The sequence below is a fragment of the Octopus sinensis genome, linkage group LG7, assembly GCF_006345805.1.
Source record: "Octopus sinensis linkage group LG7, ASM634580v1, whole genome shotgun sequence".
Taxonomy (NCBI): Eukaryota; Metazoa; Mollusca; class Cephalopoda; order Octopoda; family Octopodidae; genus Octopus; species Octopus sinensis.
Genome location: NC_043003.1, coordinates 90,602,016 through 90,628,475, shown reverse-complemented (window position 1 = coordinate 90,628,475; position 26,460 = coordinate 90,602,016). Strand labels below are relative to the sequence as shown.

At 36.9% G+C, this 26,460-nt stretch overlaps 1 protein-coding gene across 4 annotated transcripts in view; it reads left to right on the top strand.

Moving 5' to 3' along the window:
• Nucleotides 1-10,392: 10,392 nt before the first annotated feature.
• LOC115214533 (PDZ and LIM domain protein Zasp) overlaps nt 10,393-26,460 on the top strand; it is a 154,126-nt gene continuing 138,058 nt past the window's right edge. The window contains exon 1 of one of the 4 annotated variants that reach the window (XM_029783734.2): nt 10,393-10,926. In XM_029783734.2, coding sequence (XP_029639594.1) covers nt 10,816-10,926 — 111 coding nt within the window. In that variant the 5' untranslated portion in view covers nt 10,393-10,815. The remainder of the gene's footprint in view (nt 10,927-26,460) is intronic. The other 3 variants (XM_029783736.2, XM_029783737.2, XM_036504907.1) reach the window with 3 other exon arrangements.

Genomic DNA, 26,460 nt, shown 5'->3' with positions numbered 1-26,460 from the left:
AGTGGGGATTGTAATAGTGATTGCTGATTTTAAAAAAAATTCTTTTTCAAAATTTCAAGGCTTCTCTTATTGTTTTTAAGTATGAAATACAAAAAAAAGTGTTGGCCAAAATTGGTACTGAGTGAAGGCGGATGTTTTAAAAAATTAATAAATTTTCAACTATTTTTTTTTTTTTTACTGAAAAGGCATCTCCCATTGTTTTTAAGTGCATGGTGAAAAAAACAGTTTTGACAAAACTGGTCCAGAAAGCAACAGGAATTCATAAATTTGCAAAAACATTTTCATAGAAAGCTTCTCCCCATCATTAGCAAGAGTGTGGAGACAAAAACAAATAATAAAATTCCCCTCAAAACAGAAAATCCAACTATGTGTGAGTGCTATTCCCAAAGTCTCTCAAGGCATTCTATTGTGAAAATCACCCGGCAACAACAGGATACTTAGCTAGTGTGTGTGTGTGTCTGTAGATAGATAGCTAGATAGATAGATAGATAGATAGATAGATAGATATGTTTCTTTATTAGCCACACAGGGCTGCACACAGACAGGACAAATTACAAGGTAGAGCTTTTCCTTTGGGGGTAAAAAAAGGCGGTTTGGTTTTCGATCAAAAGGGATCGTAAAAGGAAAGAAAGAAGACAAAAAAAGGGGGGGATAAAAATTTTTTTTAAAGGGGGGGAGGAAAAAATTGCTCAATAGGGATCGTTATCACAGAAATGTCAATATGAAGTGTAAAGGGGAGGACAGGTGAGGTTTACCCGTGGAAAGAAAAGCCTACGGAAAAGACCACAGTAACCTTGGTCAATGAAGTCACATGTTATATTTCTTTTTTTTTTTTTTTTTTGCAAATAAGCAACTCTCTGTATTAATTTTTACGGTTCATAGAATCATAGTCAAGGTGGCTTCGTCATTCATACGTGCCATCCTTGCTACATTCACCCATCTTTTTTTAAAACATTCACTAGACAAAACTTGCCTCTCTACTCTCACTTTCTTCTTCAAGTGATACTTGAAGAAGTTGTCACTTGAAGAGGAAAGTGAGAGTAGAGAGGCAAGTTTTGTCTAGTGAATGTTTTAAAAAAAAATAGATAGATAAATAGATAGATAAATAGAGAGAGAGATAGAGAGAGAGAGAGAGACATGCATGTACGAATCAGTATGGGATGGAGAAATCAGTACATTGAACAAAAGAGACTTGTGGTGGCTTTGTTCCTTTGCACCCAGTTGAACTTTCTATTCTCTTCATACAAGGTAAGTATTGTGCAGGTCAATATAATCAGTGAAAAACAGTCAAAGGTACGACCTCAGTATTGCTCCAGTGAAATGACTGAAGCCAACCGACTGAAGAATAGAAGAACAGCAATGCATGTGTGTGTGTGTTTGTGTGTGTGTGTGTAGTCTGCAGAGGAAATCCAGGGATACTCAATAGAGAAGACACTTAGCAGTGCTCAAATGATTCAAACTTAGACTCCGATGTCTTTGCAAGGGATCAGTTCAACGGGGTAAGGAATGGCTATAAAAGGGATCCAGTTGAGCAGATATAGAAGCAATTATGCAGATACTCTGAGTAAGTTGGATCTATTAATATAAATAGCTATATATTTATACTTAAATATTCATCGTCTGAAAGTCTTTCTCTCGATCAATAAGTATCCGGACTGTTGCCATAGTAACAAAGCTAAAGCATGCAAAGTGAAGCTGCTTAGCAAAAATTGACCTTGAACTCTGCTGCGCTTGCGCACTAAGTTTTAACTTTCTAGCTCATTTCTGCTGTTTACAGCAGTGCTTGGAAGGAAGGTGTGTAGCATATATTGACCATGATAGTTGTCATGGCGATACCTGCACAGAGGACTACATAGAATTGCCAAAAGTGTATGGAGAGAAGTAACTGAGCCACACACAAGTGGTTCAGATGTTTTCAAGATGACCGAAAAAATGTCAATATTGACGACCATTCTGGGAGACCCACAACCAGCAGAACTGAGAAAAACATTGCAGATGTGAAGGGAAAGCATCAAATCATCATCTGTGAGATATCAGAGGATGTTCAGATTAATTACAGTTCAGTTCAGTCCATTATCACCGAAGTTTTGGGTATAAAACGCATGTCTGCCAAGTTTGTGCCAAAACTGCTTTCAACTGACCAAAAAGACACTCGGGTTTCATTTGCACAAGATCTCCTTGATTGTGTCAAGAATGATAAAAATTTTTTGAAAACTCTGAGCAGATATCGCCAAGCTTTTGGCAAAATTTGATGCAGATTCTCCACTCAAATTTCTCTGTTACGTTTAATGCGATGATCACATGCTACACATCTTCCTTCCAAGCACTGCTGTAGACAGCGGAAGTGAGTTAGAGAGTTAAAACTTAGTGCACATGCACAGCAGAGTTCAAGGTCAATGTGTGCCAAGCAGCTTCACTCTGTGTGCTTTAACTTTGTTACTATGGCAACAGTCCGGTTACTTATTGATCGGACTATGCATACATAATTGTATTTTATACCCATATATATATAGATATATATATATACATACATATATGTATACATATATATATATACATATATATATATATATATATATATATATATATATATATATATATATATATATATATATATATATATATATACATACATATATACATACATACATTAAATAACAACAGCAATCGACTCAGTGGATAGTGATATGCTGATACGCATTTGGGAGGAATTCTCTTGTCACATTGATGTTGCCCATGCTGCAGATGGTGGCCACATTGAACCCTTGTAAGACAGGAAATAAAAGTTGATTGTGAGTAAATATTTGTGACATAGCTGGAGTTTTCTATTGCTTTTCCTTATTAAAATATTGCGTAATGAAATCAGTTCATTCTTATTGAATAACCCTGTATATATATATATACATATATATATATATATAAATATATATATATCACTGGTCCCACTCCTGAACTATATGGTCGTTATATTGACGACATTATCGGTGCCACCTCACTCTCCCGCGAACATCTAGATTCCTTCCTCTCTTTCGTCCAATCTTTCCATCCAGCCCTCCACTTCACTTCCACTATCTCCAACACCTCTGTCTCCTTCCTCGACATTTCGGTTAGCATTCTTCACTCCACTCTTACCACCTCCATTCACTACAAACACACAGACTCACACTCATACCTCAACTTCTCTTCCTCCCACCCAGAACACACCAAGCTTTCCATCCCCTATTCCCAATTCCTCCGTCTACATAGGCTCTGTAGTGACGACCATGACTTTGAGACTCAGTCTCAACGTATGGCTCACCACTTCACCCTACGTGGATACCCCTCACCACTATCCACACCGCCCTTGCCAGAGCACGGTCCGTGGACCGTGTATCTGCTCTCTCTCCCCGAACCCACCCTGTAGTCTCCCGCCCCCTTTTCCCCTCACTTACCACCCCACGACCCTACGTCTCCAACGCACCATTCTTCGAGCTTTCCGTCATCTCCAGTCCGACCCGTCCACTTCACACCTCTTCCCTAACCGACCCCTCCCCTCTTTCAAACGAGCCCACAACCTTCGAGACCTTTTGGTCCATAGCTCCTTCCCTGACCCTACCTCCCAACCCGGCTCGTTCCCCTGCTCCCGCCCACGTTGCCGCACTTGCCCTTACCTCTCCAACACCACCCGCCTCACTAGCACCCACCATCGACCCTATCTCATCATCCACTCCTTCACCTGCACCTCCAGCAATATTATCTATTGCATCTCTTGCTCTCTCTGCAATTCTTTGTACATCAGACAAACGGGACGCCGCTTGGCTGACCGGTTCGCGGAACACCTTCGTGACATCCACCTTGCGAACGACACACCGGTCTCACGCCATTTCCGCTCCACCGGTCACTCCTTGCAACACCTATCTGTGTTCGGTTTGTCCTTACACAGAGGCCATCCGGATTCCCGTTTGCGCCGTGAACAGGAATTAATCTTCTCTCTTCGCTCTTATACGCCATTTGGTCTCAACTCTCCCCCCCTCCTCATCTAACCCCCCTCTCCCCCCTCCTCACCTATCCTTTCTCCCCCCGACCCCTACTTCTTCAGTCCTTCATCCTTTCACCCCTACTCCCCTTCCCTTCTTCCCTCTTTCTCCCTCCCTCTTCCCTTCCCTCTGCTCCCTCACTCCCTCTCTCCCCCTCTCCCTCTTTCCTCCTCATCCCCCTCATCCCCTTCCTTCTCCCCATCCTCTCCTCTCCCCCCTTCTCCTCCCCCTCTTCTTCCCCTCCCCTTCTCTCCCCCCTCTTCTCCCCCTCCCCCTCTTCTCCTCACTACACCACATGACTTTACACATCACATCACATATGATGTGCCATACTAATACACACACCAACTAATACATACTAATACGTACTAATACATACTAGTACATACTAATACTTACACCAACCCTATACATACACACGTCCAGACCCCGCATACGCACTTATACTCTCTCACACACACACCTATACATACCAATACGTACTAATACATACTAATACATACTAATACATACACCAACCCCATACATACGCACGTCCAGACCAATCTTACGCACTAATACTCTCTCATACACACACACACACCCTTATACATACTAATACATACACCAACCCTATACATACACACATCCAGACCCCTCCCACGCACTTTTAGCTGGTCCCTCAACCCTTTTATCAACCCTATTATCTCCCCTTATTTCGCTCTCGCGTCTCATGTTTGATCTTTGACCTCTGGCCGAAATCAGATCGCCATGTTGATTCGTTAGCTACTGCACGCATTTTTTTTCTCTCCTTCTTTCTGTGTTTTTCTCTCTCTGTGTATCTTTCTGTTGAAGAGCGTAGGCTCGAAACGTTAAAGACTTGTTTTATTTATATTTCCTGAGCGCCATACTAATACAATTGTTCGTTTGTTTTCCACCTGCCTTCGTCTTTTGTTTATTTTCATAAAGCTTCCCGTTATATATATATATATATATATAGTTAATCCAAACACGAAAACACAAAGAGAAAACACAACAATGCAAGGACGTGGAAAAGTATAGTATTATAGGACGCTCAGGAAAGAAGGAAAGAAGGAGGGTTTAAAGTTTCAAGCGGAGCTCTTCGTCAGAAACATAGGAAAGGGAAAGATCCAAAGAAGGGAAAACGGAGGAAAAAAAATCACCAACGGTACACACGTGGTCACATTTTGAATATATATTTTGAATATATATATATATATATATATATATATATGCACACACACACACATATATATTCTTGAATGATACTTTAACAGTCAGACCTTCTTGTGTAGCCACATAAGAATACAAACAAGAGTATTTGTATTCTCACCTTCATTCCTGAGATTTTATTAGTTCAACAGATCTTTAAATAGAGAATGGAATGTAATTGAGTTGTGATGATCAAAGAATGTTTGAAATGAATAACTGGATCATGGACTAGATCCAAATGAATTAAGAAAACAGCTGGATAGTAATGCTATCAACTAGATTCTGAACAAAAGAAACAAATTGAAAGGATGTAGGTAGGTGGTGATAATTAGATTAAAAGAATTAAATAAAAGAAATTAGTAGAAGTTGTAATTAGAGACCTAGATTAATTTTCTTAGCATACTGAGTAAAAGTTATTTTTTGCTGTGGTTCTTGTGCATTTTATTGGCATTGAATATATTTTAAACATAATGTAGTATCTATAATATCATTTACTAAGTTAGATATAAAATATTATGTACTAGCATACATGTATCATCGAAGATGCTGACAGTTTTATTAATGACTAGCTTAAAAGCTGCACTCCATGCAGACTTTTAAGCTAGCTCCTGCAGAGGTCACATTGAGTCTGCAGCCCCAAATGGAGGCGAGCTGGACAGCATGATTATAATACATCTATAACGACTATATGCCCCGGTGGTGTTTGATCAGAGGTTAAGGACAGATGTGAATTAATTCTGTAATGCAGTCATTCTATTGTTCCAGTCACAAGTGGAATTCCAACTGTTGGCCAATTTGTCCCAAAGTTTTTATCTTGACATAAAATTAATGAAGTGAATGTCATTTATCTCCCCCTTGATCTCTGACGTCATTTGACAAACGCCACCAAAATGGCATGAAACCGCCAAGCTTTATCTGCTAGAAATAGCCAACCAAATGCTTTTAAATCAGATCCCAATGCTGGATGATCAAGAACCAAATGAAGAGGTGATTTTCGAACCCAAGATCATCCTTATTCCAAAAAGGTATATGTCTATGTAGAGCAAATGTAGGCTGAGATACAGGGTCCCAGATGGTGGATAGAACTTGGCTTTTATTATTTATAGATAGAAAGTGGTGCATCAAAATATTACTCTTACTCTTTACTCTTTCACTTGTTTCAGTCATTTGACTGCGGCCATGTTGGAGCACCGCCTTTAATCGAGCAACTCGACCCCGGGACTCATTCTTTTGTAAGCCCAGTACTTATTCTTTTGATCTCTTTTGCCGAACCGCTAAGTAACGGGGACATAAACACACCAGCATCAGTCGTCAAGCAATGCTAGGGGGACAAACACAGACACACAAACACACACACGCATATATATATATATATATATATATATATACGACGGGCTTCTTTCAGTTTCCGTCTACCAAATCCACTCACAAGGCTTTGGTCAGCCCGAGGCTATAGTAGAAGACACTTACCCAAGGTGCCACGCAGTGGGACTGAACCTGGAACCATGTGGTTGGTAAACAAACTACTTACCACACAGCCACTCCTGCACCTACATTGGGAGAAACCATTGATAAATGTCAGCAACCAAGCAAATATATGTAGATGCACAGAATTGATGTGCTCAAACAATTAGTTATAATGTTTCTGTAGAAAATAATATCATCTTTGTAATATATATATATATATATACTTATATATAAAACATCCATTTTTCCATGTTTGCACAGATCAGACAGATTTTAATACCTGGATCCCATTCCTGTTGCCAATCCTCATCCGGAATCAGGCAAGGGTTGGTGACAGGAATGACATCCATACCTAGACGTGATTGTGTAGAAGATTGGAAACAACACTTCTTGTGTGACAGTGAAATTCACTTAAAACTACTGCCTGATGTCAAGACAAGGAGACAATATATAAAAAATACACACACAGACACAAATATATACATCAAGTTGATCATTGATATAACCATAATGTTCTGGAGATCTCATGATCTAGCTTTCTTTATTTCCATTGATTTGTGAATGCACAACATGTATATTTTGAAAACAAAAGTGAGTAATGTGTAAATTTCATATATTTATATATATGTGTGTGAGAATTTGGTAAAGGAGGTATAATTTATGATAAAAGTTTGCATGATAACTAGGTAATGAAAGCTATCATCTGTTATGGTCTGGGAGACTATAAAAAAGACAAGAGGGGGCTAAGAACTGATCCTTGGTAAGCACCTTCTGTACACTAAATTCATTGCTATACTCATACTTATTGCCTACCTTTACCTTACTGGCAGCATTCATGTACATGACTTATACAGCTCTCACCAACCACTCATCTATTCTTAGCTTCCTCATTGATTACCAGATAACGGTATAGGAGACCCTGTCAAAGCCAAGAACAGAGGTTTATTTCTGGCTAAATGCTTCTCCTGCCATTGCCTTACCACAAAGATAACATCAGTTATGCTTCTCCCAGGCACAAAACCAAACTGCATCTCATCTAGGCTCTCTTTCTAATTAGTTGAGTTATGACCCTTTTTATAATCTGGTCCATAATTTGATATCTCAGTAATTATTTCTGTCTAAGGTGTCACCTTTACCTTTGTAGCAGTTGATGATAATGTTGGGTATGACTCCCTCGTGGACAACCTGATTAGCTGTACAGGTGACTAGGCTGTATCCCACTCCAACAGATATTTTATTCCTAAAGGGCCAGAGCTTTCCCTGTCGCAGCTCTGTTAAAAGAAGATGGATACATTTGATGATATAGTGCTAGATATACCATGAAAAGAGGTTATGGTGGTCACTGGCGGAATGTTTGTGATCCTAAGATAGCAGGATCAGCACTGACCTTGTTGTTAAACAGTAATTACCATTGCTGATAAAACTCATATATGGATGTTCGACTTGCTGAAAATAGCAGTTAAATCTCCTGTGAATCACATCCTCCTAGTCTTTAAAAACAAAAGAGGGAGATAATGATGCCCTAGATACACTGTGTCTAGAAAGAAATGCAGTGGTCATCACTAGAATACTTTTTATCATCCATCTGCTTGACCAGGTATAAGAAATATGCTAAACAATAGTGGCACGTGCAGGCACGTGGCCGAGAGGTTAGGGCAGTCGATCCCCCGACTGCTTTGTGGTGGCAGAAACGTTAGCACGTCGGACGAATTGCGTAGCCGTATTTCCTCTGCCGTTACGTTCTGAGTTCAAATTCCGCCGAGGTCGACTTTTCCTTTCATCCTTTCGGGGTCGATTAATTAAGTACCAGTTACGCACTGGGTCGATGTAATCGACTTAATACCTATGCCTGTCCTTGTTTGTTCCCTCTGTGTTTAGCCCCTTGTGGGTAATAAAGAAATAGGTAGGTTGTATCTTTGAACAAGGCATTTCAGGAGAAAGGAAGATTGGACGGGGAAGAATGACAAAGAGGAGCGTGGGTTTCTTCCCTACCTTTAATTACGTTTAACCTTCTTGAAAAGATTTTAGTCGCCTTTGGAGCAGATAAGAATAAGAAAAGAAAATTGGCTGTGATTGTTTAAAAACGTAAATTATTATTTTTATTGTAACTATTTCTTTTGGTTTCTTCTCAACAGTTTATAACGAAGTCCATCCCTCCACACATCATGCATGCATGGTGGTGTCTATTCCTTATGCAGAGTCTGACCACCACCTGTACCTACACCTTAGATCCATCATGAGGTCTGATGTGGGTTTTTTTTTAAGCCAGACAATGTATTGAAAAGACACCCACATAAACTGCATATCCGATTTGGATCACCAGGAACTGCAGTTAGGTTCTAATCTTTGTGGATCTTAAAATGTCTCTTGTAATCTCCGTTGGATTTGCAGGTGTGCACAGACATATTGGCAGAATAGTTGGTGGAGGTTCGTTTTTTATGAGTCCACAAATGAGATTTGAGACCAGCAAAAGAAAGGCATGGTTTGCCACAAACTGTGCACCCAAAAGAGTCACTGAAATTCACCTTCTCGATCGCAACATTCTTCTTTAAATCTCTCTTGAGTCTTACATGTGTTATCCTGGCCTCTTCAAATGCTTTCACTCCACTCCACTCTTCTGTTCGCATGCACACACACACACATGCAGGATTGAACAGTTTCACAGACTAATAAACAAAAACGATTCGGTTAAAGCAACTAGTGGTGATGATGATGATGATAACATGATCTTTCGTTTCGAAGTTAAGGTATTGGTTAGCAAGGCGGAGGAGGAAATTAAACAACTCGGAAGAGAAACGTGTCCGCGTTCAGTTTATCAACTCCATCACCAACTCGTATAGTGGACACCAATGGTTTACACAAGTGGAAGAATGTTTATCATCAGAAAACAAACTTATAGAGAGTGAAATGGGAAGCATAGCGAAATAGAAGGAGACATGCAAGACAGAATTTATCACTGGGACGTTAAGTAAGGGAGAACAAATATAAAGGAATTGGAGCTAACGTGATAAAGAGAATTTAAGAAAATAAATTAGGTAAAAGGAAAAAATAGTATCAACGATGACGATAAAAATGAAAGGCAGAATTACACACACACACACTCAAATATGTATGTGAGAGAGAGAGAGAGAGAGAGAGAGAGAGAGAGAGAGTATAAAAAGAGCGAGAAAAAAGGTAGATTTGAGAAGAAGGAAGGAAAGAGTAAACTTGAATGAACGAGATTGTTTTATATAAGATAAAATTTATGAATAGAAACTAAAGAGAAGGCGAATGAATTTATAGGATAAAAGATAACAGAATGAGCGAAAGAGAATAAAGGAGAAGCAAAGAAAGATAAGTAGGTGTGTGTGTGTGTGTATGTAAGCTTGTGTGCGTATGTAAGTGTGAACGTATGTATGTATATGACTGAATTTATATGTGAATGTCTAAGAGAAATGAGAAAGACAAGGTAAAGCAGTAAGAGAGAGAGAGAAACTGGGGGCGGGGAAAAGAGTCAGACAGAGTGAGAGAAGAGAAAAAGAAAGAGACAGATAAACAAAGAGAGAAGCATGTGGGTGAGAGAGAGAGAGCAAGAGAAAGACAGAGTAGATTAAAAGAATGGGGAGAAGTGTCGTGCGCAAATAGTGAGTCACTGAAGGAAGTGAAAGAAACAGAAAAGCCTGGTCGAACATTAATAAAAAAAAAGTATAGGAGGAGGAGAGAGAGAGAGAGAAACGAGCTAAAGGAGAGAGAGAGAGAGAAACAAGCTAAAGTCGAGAGAGAAGGAGAGAGAGAGAGAGAGAGAAACGAGCCAAAGGCGAGCACTTGCTTCAGAATCAGAGAGTTTTCGTTCAGGGTGAAAAAAGAAAGTAAAGAAAAGAAGAAAAATTACATCAACGTGCGTGGAAGCGACCACGACGTCGGACGTTAAGTCGGCGGTGGCTCTTTTTCGTCGGTTAAGTTAGTTTGTAAGGTAATTTAAAGGATTTAGTTAGGGTTCAGGTGTAAGAAGAGAAAAAGTGAAGTATTTGAAGTTATTTCTTTTATACATAATTTGTTTTGTTTTTGTGGGAAAATTTAGTTGTATTTTCTGTTAACTTCGTACAAGGAAAAAGGGAAAACTTTACCATCATCATTCACCATGTCGGTACTTACCTTGGAAGCTAAACTGGAGAGACTGGACCCTAATACTCCTTGGGGATTTCGCATGCAAGGAGGCAAGGATTTTCATTCCGCTTTGATGATTCAAAAAGTAAGTAAAAAAATAACGAAAAGAAAAGAAAAAACGCAAAACATAAGCTACTTTTAAAGCAATCAAATTTTAAAATCTAAGTGATCAATAATGAAGTTGTGGAAGGCATGAACGTCATGCAATCTTATTTCTACCTTACTTTCAGTCTAGTTTTAAGGTCAGTGAAAAAAATCAATTATTCATTTATTATATATATTTGTTTATCTTGGCACAAAATTAAATGTTTGTGGAGGTTCCCCCTTTAAAGAAAGGTGCTAATATGGCCATTCGAGAATATTAATTACTGACTACCGATGACAGGTGGAAGCTAAAGTTGACCCCTCACAAACTTAGTGATCATTGCTTCTTATATATGTAGAACCTTATTTTTTAATATAATATGTACGAGGGGAAAATAATGTCGTTCACGCCTTTCCCAAGGACATTAGTGATGTGAAGGGAAATGAAGTGAACAAGTAAATGTTTTTTGGTAAATGTCTACAGTTGTTTTGAAAGTTATGGGGTTGTGTATTTGTACATGTATGTAATCGATTTATGCTGATATTTCCAATATAGATATACTTTTTTTATTTACACAGACAATCTTTTTCAAAATCGGAGAAATCTTTCTATAATAGTTTAAAACCTAAGGCTCACTTCTCGGAAGTTTGTGTATAAATGAAATACTATTTCTTGTATGTGTTAAACACTCTTTTCGTTGTTGATAATTAGTATGTACACTAAGACAACACACACACACTATATATATATATATATATATATATATATATATATATATATATATATATAACGGTAAAGTTTTATTTATACATATTTATGTGTGTAGTCCCATTAATCAAAGACTAGCATTGGGTTTTTTTATGCATTGACGTACATTTTACAGTCCATAGTCAGTATACTAATACAAACACCCAGTCATACACATAGTCATCTACACACGCATACTCACACATACACATATATACATGCACATAAACACACTACACTTTCAGACCTCTTATTCTTACATCTCATTACATATCCCCATCATAAAATGCTCCCGCGCCAACCCAATCGAACGTATACACGTACATTCAATCACATAACAAACCCACATGCAACCATGCATACTTCTAGTCATACAATCACAGTCTTACACACTACTTGTTATTCAATCATACAGTTAAACGACGGACTTAGCTACAACTCGTCATACAATCATACATGGTTCTAATTGTACAATCACATATATACAAGCACACACTAAACAACGACAGACTTACAGTTATACTTTTAGTCATACAATCACACATACTTCGTCATTTAACCGCAGAACTTTATTCAATCACACACTCACTTGAGTAAAGGAAATGCTTCCACACCTAATGTTTGGTGTGTGTGGGTATCCGTTGTGTGTGAGAGTTACGGGATTTTAAAATTGCTGTATTGTAAAGCAACTTTGGATGTTTGATTATAAACGTCAGCAGTGTGTGTGTGTGTGTGAATAATGTGAAGATAAACATACCACGAATACTTGTGTATGTTTGATATTTATGGGATGTGCGAATTTTGTTGATGGCTGTCATTTCGTTCATGTCTAAAACACTCATATCTGTTGCTGTCATTATTAACAACAGCATTAGGAAGTTATTTATGCCTCTCCCCCACTCCTATATAACATAATCAGTCATTCATTAATCCAACAGCAAGTGTGTGGTTGGGCTGTATGTGGTATATGATAAAGTAGCTTATAAAATGTTGTATATGTTCATGTTTGTCTTACCTTGTCTTCGCCCCTCACTCTTTCAGTCCCTACTTTCTTAATCGCATCCTTCAACACTCCCCTGCTGCCTTGGACATTAAGGTGACATCACTTTCTACCGATGTCCCAACCGAGCGCATCACTGCCTAACCGCTTTCAAAGTATAAACATTTCTTTTACAATTTGTCGTGAATCCCAGAACTTTTTTTCCTTAGAAAACTAAAATACTGATACATTTACTACCGTGTTTTATTGACGATGCCACTATATCTTTCCCTTGCATATCACTGGTGCTTGTAGAGGTTTTGAGTCGCGTGTTAGCCCTGATCGATCAGACCTGTAATTAAAGGTTCTACTACCCAATTATTCCGTCTGTTTTCTTCTCGCTTCGTGTTATTTTGGACTAACAATATTTAATATTCAGTATGCACCACTGGACTTGTTTGTTAGGGCTACATTAGCCAATTGTACCTATTTCTTTACTACCCACAAGGGGCTAAACACAGAGGTGACAAACAAGGACAGACAAACGGATTAAGTCGATTATATCGACTCCAGTAACTGGTACTTAATTTTATCGAACCCCGAAAGGATGAAAGGCAAAGTCGACCTCGGCGGAATTTGAACTCAGAACGTAGCGGCAGACGAAATACCGCTAGGCATTTCGCCCGGCGTGCTAACGATTCTGCCAGCTTGTACCCTTTTGGTAAAGTTTTCGGTGCAACAAATTAGCTATACTTCTACAAAACTCAAAATATCTGAACAATTTTTTAATACAATTCCTAATAATATTTAATCATAAAAATATATTAGGTTTTGTTTTTAAACACAATGGCTTCGAGGGGCCATCTGAATAAAATAGAAATCGAAAGGGTCCAGAGGTAAAGAATGGTTGAGAACCCCTGCTCTAGCTTAATCTATTACTTAGGGTTGCATTATTCAACTCTTCTTTGTCACCTCAAGGCGGTAGGTGTGGTTTGAGAAAGATTTTGGCTGTTTTTTACGCCAGGTTGAGGTGAACTCAACGTGTTCATACTACTAGTGTTAACTGACACTGGAAACACGAAAATCTGAATCAATCCACAGAGGGATTTGAATTTATTTAATCAGATGTTTAACGATCTTGGCTAACTACACTTAATATACACGAGTTATTTTATTTATCTTTGTAATTCATGATGTCGAATATAAAATAGGGTTTTTAACTTCCGAGATATAAAACTAATCAGTCTCAGTTGAACTTCTACAATATGGAGGCTGTGTGTGTAAGGTTAGTAAGTCCTTCAGGTATTTCGGTGTATGAAGGACTATTTATGTGGTAGGGCATTCTTTCGTTTTACGATCACAAAATGAAAGTGGAAAGTTATAAAACAATTACCATTAAAAAATAATAATAGTATTTAAAAATTTCAAACATTGTTTTACCAAAACCGTAAATCTCTGTTTTTTTTAAAAAAATAGTTGTAAAAAGTTTTGTTCTTTAAAAAAAAATTAATTAAAAAGAATGTGATTTAAAAATTAGAAAAGCTGTCATTGTAGGTGGTGGTGGGGCTATTTGGCAAAATCATTATCTCCGTTGTTGGAAACATGAATCCGAAGAAAAATTTGGGTGGGATTAAGTGGTGCCTAATTCGGTACATCCGCTTGGAGATTGCGAAAGAAAACCAATAGTACTTTTATTTTAATTTCTAAATAATCTTCATTCCAATATGCCAAATTGTTTCTAATTCTTTTTTATCCCCCTCCTCTTCTGCATACACTATTATAGCGCTTTTCAATTTTATCCTTTATATTTGAAGAAAAAAAGCGCACCACCCGTTTTCGGTGTAACCAACCCTGGCAACACTTCCTTTTGTACCCCTTAATTTTTTTTTTCTACACAAATCACCGTTTTCGGCTACAGAGAATACGAATCTGCAAAAATCGGCATTTTGAAATTACCCTTCTCTCCCCCCCCCCCCCCCCTTAAATTATTCATTCTTAACTTTTTTCAGAATTTTTTTTTTTTCAAAATATGCGAAAAAATACGGTGATTATGATTCTGAAAAAATTTCAAAAAATTTTTTTTCACAAACTTTTTTTTGTCAAAATATACGGAAAAATACGGAGAAAAAAATTTTCTAGTTAGGGTTTTAGAGTTAGGGTTTAAGGGTTAAGGTTTTAGGGTTAGATTTACGGAAAAAAAGTGAAAAATGAAGAATAAGGTGAGGAGGGAGTAGGGGGCAAAAATTTCAAAATTCCGATTTTTGGCAATTTTCCGGAATCTCTGTATCCGAAACGTGGGTTTTTGGCAAAAAAAGAAAAATTTTAAAAAACACTAATTTGCGAGAAAATGGGGGCACAGGAGGAAGTCTTTCCCTAACCCTAAACTCCAAAAACGGGTGGTGTGCGTATTCTTTACCTTCATTAAAGTTTCTACAAATCTCACTTTTAGGAGTTGAATATTGAAAAGGTGATTATTTTCTAGTTACTTTTGGTGCGAATAAGAGAAAGAAGTAGTTTTATTTCCACTTTTTCTAGTGTTGATAAACACAGCCACACAGAAACGCAAAGACAACCGACTTTTTATTTTACGTATTTATTTTTAGGGTTCTTTTAATTCGCAAACCATTGCAGAGGTTGTTTCATCAGTACATTGCATCAATTCACCTAACTGTCGGAAGTAACATATTTTGTGATAGTTACTCACAATAAACATGTCATCAATATGAGGCTTGAAAACAGAATCTACCAGAATGTCATTATTTAATGAATCTCAGATACACTCACCTCCAGATTTTCTAGCATTAAGTGGAGACAGATATGTATTCTATAATTTCATTAACATCAAAGATACATTATAGGAATATCTAATCGATTCAATTCTTGAATAGTGCTTTATTTCATTGACTCTAATAAGAATAAAAGTGCGATTTGAACTCAGAATGTAAAAATACTGTAACTTAAGTCATGCAGTTATTTCGTCTGACGCTCTAATGATTCTGTCAATCCATTGTCATGTTAGACAGGATGTTTGCTTGTCATAAATAATTTAACTGGTTAGCAACCGGCACCTACTTCCCTTCATTTTAGATGATCTGTGGTGACTTGAAATAAATTCCAATTCCCAGACATATCTATCATCTGCAGATGTTAGAATCAACAGCAGCAGTTCAGTATCTTAAAGACATCACCATTCTGTTGCACCAGGTTCTTTGACTCTTTCCTGATCCCATTCTTAAACTCCATTCCCTCGAAGCTTATAAAAACTGTTTCAGTAGTTAAAATAATTTTTTTTTTAAATGGTGAATCAAAGGAAGCTATTTAGTACAGTCACTTGGTGCATGATAAAAATAGCACAATTGGAGTAAATGGGAAATAATGGAAGAACAAAATAGAGTTAAGATGCAGTTTAAGGGTTAAAAAAATGAAAGTAAATTAACTTAAAATGATGACATTGACATCCCGTAATTTCATAAAGGGAACTGGGGGAATCCTTTAATTTCATTAATAAAACTCCCTCATTATGCAGTGTCCTCTGGCACTTGTATAGTATTTTCTTGTGATATCTTAAGTATTTCAGAAAAAAAGCAGATGAAGTATGTCATTCCAACGAACACCAAAGAGAAGGCAATTCGATGGCTTGCATGTCAATGAATGACAGTCAACACAGCTACATATGAGCAATACAAAAATCCTGCATGGCTACTAAACTGTACAGAAAAAACCAAAGGGAGGAGAAGCGTTGTTCTTGTAGATTCATGTTCCATGCATTGGTTGTGTCAAAAATTGTTTACATGAAAGTACTGTATATCATTCATCACTTCCAGTTAATTTTTTTAACCCCTAAACTACATGCCAGCCCTAAATGAAAATTAATTGATCTTAATCAGTTGTACATCAATGGATCTCATTAGTATAAAGTGCTTTGAGTACTTTACTTAAGATAAATTTTATTTTTGTTGTACATTTTTCCCTATTTTTCTACTCGTGCCATGATTACTTAAATTCTTATCGACTGTATCCCCCACTGTAAAAACTCCCTTAAAACACACCCTGCCATCATAAAATGATGAAGGATCCGTATAGTTTTAATTACCCATAAAAGACAAGCTGATCATAGCTGGAATGTTCCTTATGTTTGCACACGAAGGGTTGACCTGGAACTAAACAACAGCATTCAAGCACTTAAAAATCATTTCTTGTTACCTTGCCACCTCAACTAATTATGATTAACACTTAGGATATGAAAATTTTTTTTGTTGATGATTAAAGAATGTCCTACCTTTTTTTTTATTATTGCTTTCTTCAAGATGTTTGTGTTTATGTCTGGAAATAAAAAGGGTTTATTCAAATGCATATCATCAGTTTTGGATGTATGTTTAACTTATAGCTTACTAGCTTAAAAGCTAGCTCCTGTGGAGGGCTCTTTATTAGGCTTTAGGACCAACAATGACACTTCATGCATTGAGTACATATTAAATGTTATTAAACTTGACCAATATTTTTTAAGCAATGGATAATTTTCATCAAAACAATGATACAATTTGTCAACTTGGAACTTATTGCAAAGCTGCATGATAAACAACATTTTTTGTCTTCCTGTTCAGGGGGGGGGGGCAATACAATTTATTTTCTGTCTAACCTCTTTCTCTCTCTCTCTGTTGATTGTTTTCAACCATCGCCACCACAACTGTCATATACCATTCAGACATCTGACGCCAACAGCAGCAATACCTTTGACTTCACCAACTCCCCTTCCACCACCACTGTCTTCCACATCTCTTACTATCACCGGCATCCCTGACCACCTTGGCTACCAACACCTCCACCTCTATCACAACTACAGCTCATACTATTACTATCACCCCATTACCATCACAACCATCAATTTACTTCTGCCCTCGCTGTCTCTATGCCTACTATTACTCTCACCCCAGCAGGTGGAATATTATAAGTGTCATTGACTAGTGAGAGAGGGGGGGTCAAAGTGTGACACACTGACACACAGAAAGTCGTTTTGGCATTTATGATTATTATATGTGTGTGTGTGTGCGCACACACATTTGTATACTGAGGTCTTTCAACATCTTTTTGATCAAAACTGAAAGTTTAAAGAGCAGATTGACTTACTAATTAAGTATCCCTAGCATTCTGATTAATAAACAACTAAATAAAAATGAATCTTGTATAACCAGAATTTCTTGAATCCCCATTTTTGTCTGCTGTTTAACCCCTTGTCTTCACTTTTTCTTTTCTTGCTGATGAAATAGAAGCAAGAATTTGGAAACCATTAATATTTTGTTGGTAGCCCAATGTTTATAATGAATTTCATATAATCTAATTCGGCCACATTTAGGAATGTAGTTAAATTTGTAGTGAAAATGAAATTATAACTATTTAAGAAATAAAAGTGTAAACTAACCTATTAATGGCTGTGTGGGTCTGTCTGTCTGTCATATTTGTGGTTAGAGTTTTGCACTCATGATCGCAAGATCGTGGTTTCAATCCCCAGACCTGCAGTGTGTTGTGTTATTAAGCAACATTTCATTTCACATTACCTCAGTCCACTCAGCTGTAAAGAGGAAACCCTGCAACAAACAGGTGTTTTGTTGCAGGGAAGAAGTTGGCCTGTCCTCCTAGAAAGCATCATTCAAGAGCTAGAACACTGCAAGGAAGTGCATTGTGACCAGTGGTGTATAACATCCGATACAATGATATAGTATTATATTATCAACAAGAGTGCATAGTGTTGTGTTTACAATAAATATCAGTCTAGCTCTCTCAAATGTCTATTATGATTATATATTGTGGTTCACTAATGTCATCCAAACAGCACATTGAATTGTAGTCACTTTGACTATGTGCAAACATGCAGAACGCATACAACGTCACATTAACATAACACCATCACAGACAGAATAGATATACTGTGTGCTGATGGTAACTGGCTACGTTTACATAATAGGATATAAATCAAGTTTCGAAAATACTGCAAATATATAATACTACAAAGGCGAAATCATGTTATTAACTCTTTGTGGTTTCCCTTTGTGATTCTGCCGTACCTCCCTGGTTGATATTGTACCGCACATTAAGTTATTGTGAGGGTTATCATGGTTAATGTTGGTAGTATGGGAGGAGTTAGGTATTAAATATAAGCAGGAGTTGGGGTTGGAGAAATTGATGTTGATCAGTTAGAAACATTACTACTGACCAGCACATGATCAAGTGGTGGCTCTACAGATGGAACTTTGTGACGACAGTCCATTTATAATATTATCATGATTAAGAGATGGGCTTTAAGGAATGATATTTATCCAGGCTGTGTTTCTGACAGCATCAATCAATCAGGTTACTTGCATCTGTGGAAATTTTTTACATTGTTCGTGTAATGAACCATTTGTCCAATCCCATAAAAAAGAATTTACTGTTACTCTTGCCTGCCAAATAATTACTCATAGAGCATTGACTTGCATCCACCAGATGGTTGGAGAGATTATTTAGCAAATACAAAAATTTTCCATTGATTATTCGCACAGGTCTTTTTGGTGCACCATTAGATTTCGGGCTATAGGTAGGATACCTGCTATAAATCAGTTTAACTAAACCTTTAATTGAAAGATATTAATGACATTGTAGAAGCAGTGGCCATGCTTGGAGCAGACATGACTCTGTCGTTAAGAAGTTTACTTCCCGACCGGATTGACAATTGAGTGGATTTGTGTCTCCTCATCATGGGATTGCATGATTATTGTAAATGAGTGTCACTGTAACACAAGCAGTGTCCACTGCTTCCAATCTTCTGTGAAAAAATGTCTGGTCATGGGGAAATATTACCTTGCTTAGAAGCAGGTGAGTGTTGGCAACAGGAAGAGAATCCAGGCGTAGAAAACCTGCCTCAACAGATTCCGTCAGACCAACACGAGCATGGAAAAGTTGGCATTAAAATTATGATGATGATGATGGGAATTCCAGTTCTGTGTCCCTTACGTCTCTTCGGCTGCTACCTGAACATAAAAAGGATATTCCATCTAAGTGACTAAGTCAATAATAACTCATTCCTAGCATTTTGTACATATCTCCAGTCTTTATGTAATTGTTCCAAGTGTGAGTCAAATTATTTATCAGAACAATAGGACATTTGAATCTGATTTTAGCATATATGTCCCTAGATATGACAAATTCTTAGGAATAAATTGCCTGTTTTTTGTTTAAGGTAAAATCAGATCAGATGGCTGTCTGGTTAAAAGAGTCTTTCCCAGGTATGCAATTCTTTAAACAAATATCAAAGGTGCATGTGTTAAAAAAATTTAAACATCATCAACCACGTTAGCACCAGCAAAAGTAAATTAATCATCATCTATGCCAGAGTGTAATGACTATTTAAAGAACACAGCAACAGACGGATCTGAACCAAATATTGGTATTCTGAGAGTGTTAAAGTGGCCATTTTGCTTTACCAGGCACAAATCGTTTAGAAATTATAGTGTGATAATATAAAGGTCCATTTGGTAATCTACTGCGAGGCTCGCTGGCAATATGAAAATCCTTTCAAAATATATAAAGAATAACTTTCAGTGGCTGATGATCAGTTTCCAGTGTGAAAGATTTCCTTAATAGAATATGTATCAATCTTTCAACGTACAATATCATTGCATATACTTCATATTCAATATTGCCACAATCATAAACCACGGGCTTTCCATTTGCAAGATGATATTCATGCTACCATATTGAAAAGCATTGAAAGTAAGAAATGTCTTACACACGTTAGAAAATATTGTCATAACAGAGTATTCAGTAAAAGATTTCAGTGGTCTTGAAGGCCTGTTCTTGGTATGTTTCCTTTTCTCTTTTGTTGCAATAAGAGGTTTTTTGCAAATTTTCGTATAAGCCAGCAATAATAGTTTTTGCACCTGAGATATTTTTCAATTTCTTCTTTCAAAGATTTTAAGATGTGTTAATCCCATCTTTTGAAATATTCAGTTCTTTTGGCTTTTATGAAATATGCACAATTATTGCATTTGTTTGTATTAATCCTTTCAGTTTATGAATGAATGCATTTTCTCGACTTTTCGGATTTTACTCCTGGATTGTTGTTAAACTTGTCAGCTTGGTGGATAATTATGCCAATAAGTCTGGTACTTATTTTATCAGTTTCTTTTACTGAGCCTCTAAGTGACGGAGATGTAAACAGTCCAACTCCAGTTGTCAAGCAATGGTGGCGGGCAAAACACACACACACATATGACGGGCTTCTTCATAGTTTCCTTCCACCAAATTTACGCACAAGGCGTTGGTTGGCCCTGGGCTATAATAGAAGATGCTATCCCCAATGTGCCGCGCAGTAGGGCTGAACCAGAAACCAGCTGGGTGCAAAGCGAGCTCCTCTTGATTAAATAAAGATCATAGATTATATGTATTACAGGGTCCCTATCTAAACCAATCTGCAAGTATACACTTTAAGTCAAATGAAGAAGAAAAAAAGACTTTCCTCTTTGTACATAGTGAATATTGTTGCAAGTTGAGGAGCTGATTCTTGTCATTGAAAAGTACTTTGTAATTGGCGCAGATTCTTCATTTACCTTCTTTTTACCTGCACCCAAATAATCGGTAACGTTGCCCCATTTTTATAGTCACAGTTATATTTGTGTAGGTGTGTGCGTACTGAAACTGACCAAATAAACATATTTAACTTTATTTTTGCGATGTGTATCAGTAGTAAATAATGGAAACAGTATCATGGCGCCAGGTGTTTGTTCACTGAACATTCCAAAATTAAAAGGACTATTAATTACAACAAAGCTGTCATATTTGTCTCCAAAATTGGACAAAACTGTTGCAGTGCCAACTCCTTCTGCATGTCACTAGCTTTGGTGATTAATAACTTTATTAGCAACAAAGTTACATTATGGGTCGTGCATGGTGTGTCAGTATCTGATTACGTTTGAACTGGATTTCCAATTTACAGTTAACCAGATGTGATGATTTCTTACACAACATGCAGCCTTTTCATCAGAGTCTTCAAAGCACTTATGTTAACATTGACGTTATGGATGGACTTGGTAAGAGAATACTAACAGTAGTTTTGACTTGCAGAAATGTCCAAATTTACCGCATTGGCAGTATTTCTTCTCATATGCAGAACAGGACCTACAAGAATCTGATGATCCACAATTCGTTGCACTTTTTTAAATCATGGCTTTGCTCTGTTACTTGTTTGCTAAATTTCTGTTTATGAGAGTCCTTGCTAGTAAGGTAGCATTAAATTCTTCTATATTAGAAGTTGGCTGTATTACAGAACGAATGCTTGCTCTGATAGTACCATTGCAACATGGTTATAATTAGGTCCAAGATGGATTTGAGAATTTTTGTTTTATTCTGAACACAAATGAATCAATTCATAAAAAACCCTCTATTTCAGGGTCATCTTTGATTGCTGAAAATTTACATAAAAAAGCTTCCACATTGAAGATGTTTCTTGCTTCACTAGGTCAGGCTTAGTGTCATCTATAAGCAGCTTTTCGTTAAACTCCAGCTTAGTATTCAATAGATGCTATTTCAGTGTTGTTGGGTGATTATTATAGTGATAAGTTCTTGTTGCCAACTACTATATTTACCATAATTATAAATCACAACTAAAAGTAAGTTCAAAACTTCAGTCATCTCTTATAACTGTATACCGCAATTCACTAATGTTCTCCAAGCGAGATACAATAAAAACTGTTCCTAACATCATACTAGTAGTCACCTTAAATAGTCCTGATCAGGTAGTGGCATGCAACACCATAACGACATTAGCATAACAATGATGTATCACAGACTGGGTAGGTAGTTAGTGTGCAGTTGTTAACAGGATATATTTACAAATTAATAATAGAATAGACAACAAAGCAAACATCTAGAAAACTAAAACAACGCAGTTATTTTTTAATACAAAATCTAAATTTTAATTCACCACTTCTGAATTTAACCGCAGCCTTCTTATGTCTTAAGTTTGGATTAGGCATCTGTTTTTAGTTTTCTCTATATGACAATACACGTTATAATCAATAATCTATAAGTTTTGACCATTAGGCTCTGAAAGATAGAAAACATGCTTTCAGAGACAACAGTATATTGGAAATATTAGCATTTTCTATTGAACAATCCAGCCACCTTTTCATTTTTAAATTGTCTTGGTGGTCTGTTCTTTTATTTTTTGATTCATTGTGTCAAATTGGATATTTATCTATTGCATTTCATTCAGACTGACATGGTTAATAATGAAGTGTATAGAAAGAATGCTTAAAAATAGCCACTTGTATTATATTGTATGATATAATTATGTGTATGTAGTTCATTAGGAAGTGACAAGGACACACCCTAAGCTTGTATATACTCATACAATTCATATATACATGCAGACACACACAGATATATGTACATAAGCGCATGGGCGCACATACACATACACACATATAGTTGAAATTTACGAAAAGACAAATTTAGAAAAATTAAAATAAAAGTTTTTTTAAAAGAATATTTGTATAGTGTGGCTGTTGCTAGCTTCCCCTGGTACCTGTGCCGGTGGCATGTAATATGCACCTACTACACTCACGGAGTGGTTGGCGTTAGGAAGGGCATCAAGCTGTAGAAACATTGCCAGATCAGACTGGAGCCTGATGCAGCCTCCTGGCTTCCCAGACCCCGTTCAAACCATCCAACCCGTGCTAGCATGGAAAACGGACGTTAAACGATGATGATGATGAATATATATATATATATATATATATTCACTACACCTCTAGGACACAGACAAGTAAACAACCCAGAAGAATTCTTTGCCACTTTACCTGTGGCCAAAGAGGCAAAAATTGAGTACATCAACATTGAAGATGATGATATCACACTAGCCATAGATGAGATTGACACAAACTCAGCTGCTGGACCTGATGGATTTCCAGCGATCCTTCTCAAATCGTGCAAACGAGCCCTTGCAAAACCGCTACAGCTTCTTTTTCAGAGCTTTCTTGCAAGTGGTATGCTCCCAGTCAAACTGAAAGAGGGGGTAATATGCCCTATCCATAAGGGAGGAAGCAGAGCAGATGCTAAAAACTATAGGCCTATCTCTCTGACCTCACACATCAGCAAAGTCATGGAACGAATAGTCCGCAAGAAACTAATCATGTTCCTTGAAGAAAATGACTTGCTGACTTACACCCAGCATGAATTTCGACCAGGTAGAAGCTGCCTAACACAGCTCCTGCAACACTATGACTGGGTGTTAAAACAGCTACCAAATAGCTCAAATGTGGATGTGATATATCTCGACTTTGCAAAAGCCTTTGATAAAGTCAACCATGGTATGATTTGTCACAAACTGCGTGGTCTCAGCATAGGCGGAAAACTTGGAGAGTGGCTGCACAACTTCCTAAAAGATAGAAGGCAGGCAGTTGTGGCCAATGGAGCCACCTCCAAGGAAATACAAATAACAAGCGGTGTTCCACAGGGCACTGTCTTGGGGCCACTGCTGTTCATAGTGACCCTTTCAGATATGCCCTCAGTTGCTAAGATGGCCACCCTTGCTAGCTATGCAGATGACAGAAAAGTCTCTCACACAATACAAAACCCTGGAAATATTGCGCATCTGCAACAGAAGTTGGATACAATATACAGGTGGGCTGAGGACAGCAACATGCAGTTTAATGCAGGGAAGTTCCAGGCCCTGCACTACCGGCACAAAGGTAAACGACATGCAGACTGGATACACTGGCCTGGGAAGAATTGTAATTCCTGAGTCAAAATCAGTGCGTGACCTGGGCATTGATATGAGCAATGATGCATCTTTCCAAGTGCATATTACTAATTTGGTGATAAAATGCAGACGGCTAACTGGATGAATTCTCTGAACTTTCAGAACAAGAGAGAAGGAGACACTGATGGTCCTTTGGAAAACTTTCGTCCTCAGCCGCTTAGACTACTGCTCCCAACTATGGTTACCACACAATATAAAGCTAACAGCAGAACTTGAAGCAATTCAAAGAAGCTACACTAAGAAGATCGTCTCAATGCAACATATCAGCTACTGGGAAAGACTGAAAGTATTAAAACTCTTCTCCCTAGAGCGAAGGCGGGAGAGATATGCAGTGATATACATCTGGAAAATCCTGGAGGGTCTTGTCCCAAACTTTGGCATTCAAAGTTACTCCAACCGCAGAACAGGGCGCCACTGCATGGTGCCAAAGATTCCAACATCACCATCAAAATACAGGACCAGATACTGCAACAGCTTGGGTTTCAGAGGACCACAGCTCTTCAACATCCTCCCTAAATGCCTGAGAAACTTGCATGGTGTGGATGTGGGTTTCTTTAAAACTAAACTGGATCTCTTCTTGTCAGGGATCCCAGATGAACCTACCTCTTGGCAGGAGACACAGATGCGGGCAGCAGCATTGAACTCCCTTGTTGACCAAGTGCCACATATCAGAGGTGGATTCACATACTAGTGTAGCTCATTCAGCAGTGGTGCCCCACCATGGCCGCAGCCTTCGGGCTGAAACATTTTTAAGGATTTATATACAATATATATATATATATATACTATATATATATATATATATATATATATATATATATACACTTTCAGAGGGTTAGGAAGGGCATCCAACTGTAGAAACTCTGCCAGATCAAGATTGCAGCCATCTGGTTCGCCAGTCCTCAGTCAAATCGTCCAACCCATGCTAGCATGGAAAGTGGACGTTAAACGGTGATGATGATGATGATGATACAATATATGATAAAAACAATTTATCTAAATCACAAAAAGTAGATAATAAATAAACAGTATATAATAAGTAAAAAGACTACGTACGTTTCGTGGCTATAACTTCAATTCGAATTAAATTTAAATTTAATGGATCCAAAAACAATTCAATTTAAAAGTATAGTCAGTCCTCAGGTCAATAATAATAACAATAATTTTTAAATAAATACATATTTTTGATAAATAATCAATAATCAAACAGAATTAAACAATATTTCTTAAAGAAATAAAAACATGATTCTTCTTAACTAAATTTAAAACTTAAAAGAAGGACCAGGTGTTTATAATACATTTATCATGTTAAAAACCTAAGGTAAAAAAAATAGAGTAAATAGATAGAAATATGTATTTTATCTGTGAAGATATATTTTAGCTTTGAGAATAATCTAAACAAACTATAGTATATGTTTACTGGAAAAATATAAGAGTCAAAATAATTAAAATTTAAAAAATACTTAAAATACATCATATACTTAAGTTAAACTAAATTACTATAATTTAATCTATATTTATTAATTAATTAAATAAATTGTGTATTAATTTGATCCGATACTATGTACTAAACTCTATACAAAACATGTCTCGACTAAAAATATATCTAATATCAACAATGTTGCAGCCACAATCCTGCAATAGTATTTTGTATATATTTCAACAATATGCTCACAAATAATTTAAACTTATTACATAAATTAACTAATTTATGTCTAGAACTAATATTTCACTCATTGATAAAATAAACAAAGTACTTATTATAATTATTAAATTCAATAGTATATAAAGAAAAAAAGCTTTTCACTACCTATATTATAATATTTTACGTTATAAACTATTACACAAACAACCACAAATAATACTTTTAGATTTTAGTTCACATATAATAATTATAATAATAAGAATAATTAAATAAAAATACGTATTTTAACTTATAATTATAATTAACAATTAAAAAAAAATTAGAAATACATTTTTTTAATCAATTATCATATAAATTTCACCATTATTT